The sequence below is a fragment of the Galeopterus variegatus genome, unplaced genomic scaffold (genome assembly GCF_000696425.1).
Source record: "Galeopterus variegatus unplaced genomic scaffold, G_variegatus-3.0.2 Scaffold9742, whole genome shotgun sequence".
NCBI classification, from domain to species: domain Eukaryota; kingdom Metazoa; phylum Chordata; class Mammalia; order Dermoptera; family Cynocephalidae; genus Galeopterus; species Galeopterus variegatus.
The window spans coordinates 36,515-46,124 of record NW_007735853.1 but is presented as its reverse complement, the minus strand read 5'-3'; the positions used below and the strand labels follow the sequence as shown (position 1 = coordinate 46,124).

The 9,610-nt window shown below is 34.3% G+C and overlaps 1 protein-coding gene across 1 annotated transcript in view; it reads right to left on the bottom strand.

Moving 5' to 3' along the window:
• LRRC72 (leucine rich repeat containing 72) overlaps window positions 1-9,610 on the bottom strand; it is a gene marked incomplete at its 5' end in the record, with an annotated part of 44,482 nt that overhangs the window by 327 nt on the left and 34,545 nt on the right. Inside the window, 3 exons of the mRNA XM_008593846.1 lie at window positions 877-904; window positions 7,345-7,497; window positions 8,433-8,522. Of these exons, the coding sequence (XP_008592068.1) occupies window positions 877-904; window positions 7,345-7,497; window positions 8,433-8,522 (271 nt within the window). The remainder of the gene's footprint in view (window positions 1-876; window positions 905-7,344; window positions 7,498-8,432; window positions 8,523-9,610) is intronic.

Below are 9,610 nucleotides of genomic sequence, written 5' to 3'. Positions count from 1 at the left end.
AAAAAAAAAAAAAATCCAATTAAACCAAAATGAATTCTATATTTAAATGAATAAATGCCATATTTTTCTGTGTTATTTGTAATATAGTAACACTAACAAATAATTTGTGGTCTCTACCAACAAATGACTTTCAGCTAAGTGATACTATTTTTATTGTATTTTATTATTTATTTTTTAAATACAGTATCTGAATATATTTGGGGATTGGCTATTATAGTTTAGGTCTCATACTCATGCAATTATGTTTTAAAACCATGTTAAAGAGATGATTAAAATATTTAAAGTATTTGCATGTTATTATCTCAAGTATATTTTATTACAAAGTTATTTCTCTACATTATGCTATATTTTACAAATGTGTATGGGGATAATATTTTTCAACATTGAATTGAAAGAAAAATTCTTAAATGCAAAAATAAAAAGAGTGATGATTTGAAATTCATCAATATTCATGAATTTGAAATGTCTTTCATAGTATTAATGAAGTATTTGCCTTTCAAAATGTAAATTCCAGCAAAAATGTTAATCTACATAATTGCTTTCACTGAACATATTTAGAGGAAAAGTAAAAAAGGAGGTAAAATTCCTCATTTGAAATAACTAATAATTCTTAAGTTTTATTTTTTTATGCATAAAATGACCTTTTAATTTATTTTAGGTTATATTAATAATATTACTAAAAACCTAAATATGCCAAATATAAATGCACGGCCTGAACTGACTTATCACAGAAAGATGTAATTTTTCCCATGTATTTAAAGAGCTGGTGATTTTTTGGTTCATTAAAATCTATTTTAGAAAGTGAGGATAATTTAGGGGGACAACACAATTATGAAATAATCTGATAATAAACGTAAAGATTTAAAATTCACTTACTTGTCTACATTATTCGCAAATGCAAAATCTAAAAATAAAATACATTTTAAAATTAGTATTTTTCAAATGTTTATCCAGCATCCAAAACAACAGAATGATGCTATAAAGGAAAGGTCTAGAGCACAGGTTGTTTTTTTCAAGCCATTGTTTGCATATATGTCTCAATCTACCAAAAATGTCTTGTTATGTAAACAAAAACTGAAATTTTCTTGTAGAGATATGGTGGTTCTGCCTTGGGTTTGGGGGCAAATTCTTTGGGGGCAGTACATATCTAAAAACCTGAGATCGGAATACTTAATCAATTTAGTTATCAATGGAATCCAATTGGGAATTTTTATAATTAAGATATTGAAGCTCATATGCAGATAATGACCCTTTTTCCTCTAATAGGCACATGCATTGTTAATGGATGAATAGTCCAAATGAGGAGAAATATTTAGGGCCATTTTCAACCATTGGATTCTTGGCATTAACTTCAAAGAAACAGAATAAACAAATCCTAGATCACAAGAGTCTATATCTTCCCTAGCTTTAGAGCTCAAAGATTAGTCCTCAAAGCTTGGATTTCTTATGGCATCTTCCAGAGATTGTCATTGCTGTTTATTCCTCTCCAGAAGGCCTAGTGCCAGGCTAGAGATGGATTTACCAGCACCTGTTGGGCCACTAAAGCCCAAAATAGGAGCTCTTGCCAATCCACAAGCAGCAGAGAACATAGGGCCTCTGCCTCGGGAAAATGTGTGGTCTTGTTTCTTTCACAAGAGGCTGACGCAAGTCTCCCATGCCTTTCTGATCTCCCTAGGATCTTTCTTTTTCTACATTTTTTCCAGCCATATTGGGGTATAACTGACAAATAAAAATTGTATATATTTAAAGTGTATAATTTGATGTTTTGATACATGTACACATTGTGAAATAATCACCACAATCAAGCTAATTAATATATTCATCCCTCACGTAGTTACCATTTTCTTTTCGTGTGTGTGTGTGTGTGTGTGTGTGTGGTGAGAACACTTAAGATCTACCTTCTACGCAGATTTCAAGTATACAATATTGTTAACTATAATCACATTACATTAGATCTCCAGAATTTATTCATCCTGCATAACTGAAACTTCATATCCTTTGATCAACATCGCCCCATTTCCCCCTCCTCCCAGCCCCTGGCAACCACCATTCTACTCTCTGCTTCTACGAGTTTGACTATATTAGATTTTATATTTAAGTGAGATGATGCAGTATTTGTCCTTCTGTGTCTTGCTTATTTCACCCAGCATAATGTCCTCCAGGTGAATTTGTATTATGGAAAATGGCAAAATTTTCCTGTTTTACTTCTGCATTTTTAATTACAAAAAGCATACATTCCATTTATAATGAATATAAACAATAATGAAAAAATGAATGAAAAGTGGTAACTCTTTTACCTGTTCAATTCCTTTTATCAGTGGCATCACTATTAAGAGTTTTGTGTACATGCTTCCAGCCTACACAATACACATGTGTACTCACACACATACATATACATAGAGATTTGTTGACAAAATTCTAATTTTGTTATTACCCTGCATAATATTACTCTGCAATGTGTTTTTTAATATCCCAGATATATCATGGAATAATTCTATAATGCAATAGTTTGTATTATCTGAATGTGCCATAGTTTATTTAACACTCCCCTATGAAAGACCATTCAGAATGTTTCCACTACTTTTGCTATTATAAAAAATGAGGCAATGAGCAGCCTTATATATATATATGTTTTTTCTTTGGCCATGTGTGCAAGCACTTCTGTAGGAGGGAAACTTCAAATTGAACTGCTGTGTCAATTGGTTTGTACATTTTATATGCTGATAGATGTTGCCGTATGGTCTTTCAAGAAAGTTGAACCAGTTTACATTCCCATCAATAACATGAATTGTGCTCTTTCTCCCCTTATCTTTAACAACCTTTTATAACTTTTGCCTACCTGTCGAATGAGAATGGTATCTCATGTTTTGAGTTGCATTAATTTGGTTATTAGTGAAGCTGATCATTATTTACATTTCTCTCTATAAATGTCTTGTCCATGTCTTTTGTCACTTTTTCTATTGAAATTTTTCAAAATTGACTTGTAGGAGTCGTTTACAAATTATGGGTATTAACTTTTGTTTGTACATGTGTTGCAAATACTTGTTTTAAATTAAAATCTCGTATGTTAATTTTGTTTCTATACCATATAATGTTTTCTGTTTTTATGTTGTTAAATCTGTCAACATTTCTCTTTTTGGCTTTTGAGTTTTGTGGGAGGCTTTGATTGGCCTTCTACACTTTGGGATTATGAAAGTATTTTTCAGGCACTTTTCAGTTTTATTTACATGTAGATATTTAGTATCTCTTGAATCTATTTTTGCATATGGTGTCTCCCTTAGAAAGTAGTCCTAGCCTATCTCTTTGGCCTAGGGTTGCTGTATGTCACAAGTTTAGGGCCCAATCATTGTTTTCTATGTAAACGGTACCCACTGAAGTTGTGCAACATGGTAGCTCTGTTGACAGCAGCTATTTGCCTTCACCTGTTCTTTTGACTCTCACAACTCCCTCAATTGCTCATCCCTATGCCAGCCAATCTCCAGACCCTACATTGACTTCTGGTACTTATCTGAGCTTTCATGCATAAGCAGCAATTGGCATTCACTTTTCGGGTGTGCCTGGTGTCATAGCTACCCAGAGACAGAAATTTCTTCAACATTCAACTTCCTGAGGCTTTGCTCCCCGAGCCCGTAACTTTTAATCATGTGTTCTCTCAGGATTCTGTCTTGCCTTGTGTCTGAACTGACCCACTCTGTGATGTATTGCCATTTGTTGAATAGTTTGCCTGTTGTTCCTTTTTGGCTTTACCCTTGTCTCTTCCTGACTAGTTTGGGAGGAGAGAACTCTTGGCTGCCAGGCCCAGGCTCTGTGATACTGCACCCCAACCTGGACCCAGCACCTGGACCTCTGTCTTATTTGGTATAGAAGAGCAAATACGATGGAAATCCAGCAGTTTCATTTTAGATTCACTAGTAGACATTTTAAAAGCTTGTTACTTTATTTTAAATACTCCTAAAGTCTTTCTATATTTAGCTAGTTGGTGGGAAATGTCCCAGTGTCCTAGTTTCCTTAAAGCCATGTAAAAGCCCAGAGTGTTTTGGGTCTGAGAATAGTGATTATTATGCAATAAGACCCAAAGATATTAGTAGAAATAGGTACAAGTTTTTAACCACACCTGTTTGATAAGGATTGATAACTGGGATTTGGAGGAAGCATAAAATTGACCTTACATCTCAAGCTATTTGAAATATAATTGGCTTCTTTCTCAATTTAAGATTAAGGATAATAAAATCAAAATGTGGTGCTACGATTGCCTCACTGACATTTTCAAGTGTGGTTTCTTTCCAAAAAAAGAATTCAGAGTCCTAAATGTGCATGTCAGATTTATATCAAAACAAATATAAAAGCTACAAAACTATAAGGTGTAAGTTTTAAAAACTTACCTAGTGGGTTTTGTTAGTTTCGTTACAAACGTTTGGCTAATTAAGGTTAAGCTAATATAAGCCATGCTATAGACTAAAAATACTTTTCAGTTGTTTTGATATAATGGCATTTTACAAAAAATGAATAGGTTGGTAAGAGTCATGCTGCCAATTTTTAGAGGGCTATGGTCCACATATCTAAGAATTAAGAATATAAATTTAGTAGAAAAAATGTTAATTGCGGTAAAATACTCTCTCTACCCTTTCATCTTTGATTTTGTTTTTGGAGGTTTGATATGAAAAGCAGTAAAGGGAATAAAAAGTACAATGGTTATTTCAGCAATCTGATTAAATAAATGTGAAGCACTAAATGTGGTGAGCAGCTCTCTCTCACACCTACAACAATTACAGCACTGAAAACAGACTGCGGGACAGCCCTGCATAGCTTGGATTAGCTGTTAGTTAATATTAGCTATTAGTTAATATTAGTTGTGTGCATTAGCTCTTTTTAAGAGGGGAGGTTTTCTATCCAGAGATTCCTTTTCTACTACAGTATGGCTTACTCCCACTAATGCGATAACATTAACTTTGGGCCATCAACTCTCACATGAAATAAAAGAAAAACCAGAAGTGGCTGACTAAGCAAACAGTTTAACTTATTATACGCTTGGTATATGTCAGATCAAGTACGTCAATGTTTTACGTACAATATTTCACAACAGTCAAAGGAAGATTTGATCCTGTTTAAAAATCAGAAAACTAAAGCAAATTAATGTCCAAACTAAAACTTCTAATTATTAGCAGTGCTGGTGTTCAAATCCAGGGGAACATGCCCCGAAGCTTGTACTTAACTCTACACAGGTTTTCTCTACCTTGAGTGTCAGAATTGCCTGAAAGCCTTATTAAAACACAGCTTCCTGGGTCTCACCCTTGAGTTTCTAATTTAGTCAACCTGGTTTTGGGCAAGAATTTGCATCTGTAACAAGTTCCTAAGTGATGCTGCTGCTGCTGCTGTCTTGGGGACTACATTCTCAGAGCCTCTGGTCCACATGTAAACATGGATTATACATTAAATGATGTAAATAAATCAGTTACCTTTATTAGGTGTGATAGTGACATTGTGGTTATACAGGTGAATATCCTTATTTTTAAACTTGCTGGCTAAATTATTTAGGGCTGAAGTGTCCTGATGTCTGCTACTGAAATGTTTAAATGTTTCACCAATTTATCGACGTTTTCCAGTTTACATTGTGGTTGGGGATGAGCAATGAAGTGTAACTAGCAGCTTCTGAGGAGTCCTGTCCTTCCTGATCAAGAGCCAAGGCCTCATATACATAGGTTGGTCAATATGGCAGAATATTAATAATTGTGGAATATACATGGGTGTATGAGGGTGTTTAACGTTCTTTTAATTTTTTCTGTTAAAAAATTTTCACAACAAAAAGTTGAGGTAAAAGTCATTTTGCCATCATTCTTTTTTCTTTTTTTTTTTCTCCTAAACTCTGCCCCTGCTCATTCTTGAATAATTATTTCATTGGTTATAGAATTCTTGGTTGGCCATTACTTTCCCTCAGCATTTTAAAAGCATTAGAACACTGTCTTCTAACTTCCATAATTGCAGTTGGGGAGTGTGTTGTGAATGTAAATGTTACACTTTTGTAGGTAATCTGAATTTTCTGTATGACTGCTTTAGGATAGTTTTGCCTTTGGTGTGGAGTTTTTTTTGTTGTTGTTTCTGTTTTTGGTTTTTGATTGTGTGTCTTTTACATTTTAAATTCATTTTGTCTGGCAAATCTGAAGATTTATATCATTTATAAATTTTGGAAAATTCCCAGACATTATCACTTTGAACATTACCTTCATCTCAATTTCTCTCTATAATTTTTCCCTTCAGGAATTATTACTAAACTTATATTGGATCTTCTCTTTCTAATGTCTCTTTGTCTCCATGTCTAATTAATATCTTCCATCTCTTTTCTATGTTACATCCTGGACAATTGCTTCAAAATTATTTTCCAATTTAATATTTTTTCCTTCATTTCTCAAAAGTTCATTTGGTTCTTTTAAAATGTATGTTGTCCCTTCAGCAAAGAATCTAGAGGTAAGAATTTTGTCTTTGCACCTGCTTTCATCCCCACCCCTTTATTCCATCCCGGAGTGGAGATGTAATGCCTGATGGCACAGCAGCCGTCTTGTAACCACGAGGCTCACTTTAAGAACAGCAGAACGAAAGACAGATGTATTCTTAAACGCTGATGATATCACGGAACTTTACACTAACCCTAGATACCCTATCTTTGTACTCTATGCTGTGTGAAGAAAATAACCCCCCATTTGTTTGGATTTCTGGCACATATAAGAAATTAAATTTCAACAAATGAAACATCACTGAAAATATTCAAGTTATAGCTGCATATAATGACTATGTATATGAGTATAATCAAAATATTGTATTTGCTTTGTTTTGGTTTTTGGTAGCTGGCTTGTACAGGGATCGAACCCTCCTGGACCTTGTTATCAGCACCATGCTGTAACCAATTGAGCTAACTGGCCAGCCCTAATCATATATTAACAGTGCTTATTTCTGGGTGACAGAATTGCAGATGATCTTTATTTCTTCATAATATTTTTCTATATTATCAAAAACCTATAGCCTTAATTAGTAAAATTGTCCTGTGTTACTGGTAATAATAATAACTATAGCTTATTTACTGAGCCATTCATACTGTGCTGGATACTGGGGTTGGGACTTCAATGTATTATTTAATTATTATCACATTATCTCATTTGATTTAATACATATGAATGAAGATGAAAATTGTATATTCACTTTAACTAGACCAACAAAATTATAAAATCAGAAAATAAAATATTAGAAAATAATTAGAAATTGTTTCACTATATAGTTGATTATAAATTGCAGTTATAATCAAATTACCCAAAAGTTTGAGGAGTTTTAGTTTTATCTTATTTTTCAAAATACCTGAAGGTAATCTCTGAGCTGATTTTTGCTTAAATGGTGATTTAGGATTCCATGAGGTGTCTGCTTTTCCTCTGAATGCTATGGATTGAATGATATGAGCCTTTTTGTGGTTAAAAATGGTAATCATTGATCTCCTTTCTTTTTCTGTAACTTCTGGTAAATGCAAAAAGTAATGTTATTGCATAGTATTATAAATTGATATGCAGAGTGATTTAAAATAGAATTGAGCATTTTCAAATTTTATTTATCTGTACTATGTTATATGTGAACATCCTGTCAAAATTAAACTGTAAAGGGCTATTGCAGTTATTTCCATACTCATACGTGCTCAGTGTTCTCCCCTCTTGTCACATGACAGAGCACAATCCTGCAGTCTAATGCATCCCAGACACTGTCTAACACATCCCCAGGCATGGTTGAAATTGCAGCATGATGCATCTTTCATTTCCTCAAGGATATCGGAAAGAAGAGGTAGAACTGTGAGGTTTTGGTATATCCTCATAGAAAGAATTTACTCAGTAATAAATTATTAAAAGCGTTCAAACCTGTAGAGACAGAAAGGTGAGTACAGAGATAGATAATACAGCACTTGGGGGTAAAACGGGTCTCAAAAAGGTAAAATGTAGTGTTCTGAGGTTGAGTGTGTGTGTGTGTGTAAGTCAGACACGCTAGTTTATCTACAATGCCTGAAGATGTATTCATAAAAAAGTTATCATATATTTACAGAATTTCAAAGAATATGACTTTTAGAACTTAAATAAGCCTTAAGAGATTTAGTCCAATTCCCCCATTTTTGAGATAAGAAACTAAGATGCCAGGGGGTGACTTGGCACCCAACATGTCAATGTCAAAACTAAGATAAGAAGGAGAGTTCTCCTCACACTCAATTAGATGGCCTTTCCTATAAATTAGCAAAGAGACAGCAAAATTTGCAAAAATAAATAATAAGAAAACTTTCATCTACAAAGACAATTATTCAAAGGTATTCTTTCACAAGGACAAATTTTTAAAGGCACTCTTTGCTTTTAAACCACCAAGCTATAGGACTGTTTCTCAAATATCTCTCTGCAAGAAAGAGGTGTTCCTACGTTTTCGGTCAAGCAGCTCCACTCCTGGAAGTTGGTAGATTGTATATAAACGATACAGGTTATATTGGCACAAGGGGTTTTGGTATAGACCTGCAAAGGAAGAATCCAAAATAAAATGTTGGATTTCAAAATTAGTTTTATCTATCACTTGGTAAAACATGAGAAATTGCAGGATTCATATAAAATGTAAGGACGTATAAAGCTCTGCTTCCTATCAAGCCAATGGTCTCATTAAACCCTTACTTATTCAGAGCAGCACTTAGTTTTCCTATCTGTTAAATTCATTCATTCAACAAATATTTACCAAGGGCTTACTATCAGCAATTGTGCTAGGTGCTGGGGACGTATTGTTGACCCAAATCTGCCACAGTGGGGGAAATTTTAACATGCCCATAAATGAATTAGTGGAGAAAGAACTAGATATCAGCTCTATGGGACTCTTGAGGCTCCTTTTAATCAAAGTATCACTTGGTACCTTTCTTCAAGTCTGAAAGGTCACAAGCGTTCCTGCATGGAGATGGGTGGAGATGCAGTACACCGTTCTAATAGAATTTTCTTCTTCTACTTCACAACACTGGGCATAGTTCAGAATATGTAAATGCCAGTAGCAGCTTCAGATCTCAGCAGGAAGAGAGCTGAGCAGATGTGGATCTTGCGTCTTGCCTACCTCTGGCTAGACACATGTGGCTCTGAGATCCTGGTGGGCAGGAGCCAGAATTTATAATAAACCCTACTCTCTAATACGGTTCCTGGAGGAGGGAGGCATTTGGAAGCAGAAAAGCTCCTGGCATTTCCAGTGTCACATCCCTTAGGAATCAGCATGTAGGTACTTTAAAAAAAAATTTCAACTATAAGTTGTAAGGGTTTTATTTTCAAGGAAAAGGTATTTTCCCTATTCATCCTAGATAATAATAAACAAAATTATTTCAATACAATGTGAAATAAAACTTTCATGATTTTCAGTAATTCAGAGCAGCACTTAGTTTTCCTATCTGTTAAATTCATTCATTCAACAAATATTTACCAACGGCTTACTATCAGCAATTGTGCTAGGTGCTGGGGACGTATTGTTGACCCAAATCTGCCACAGTGGGGGAAATTTTAACATGCCCATAAGTGAATTAGTGGAGAAAGAACTAGATATCAGCTCTATGGGACTCTTGAGGCTCCTTTTAATC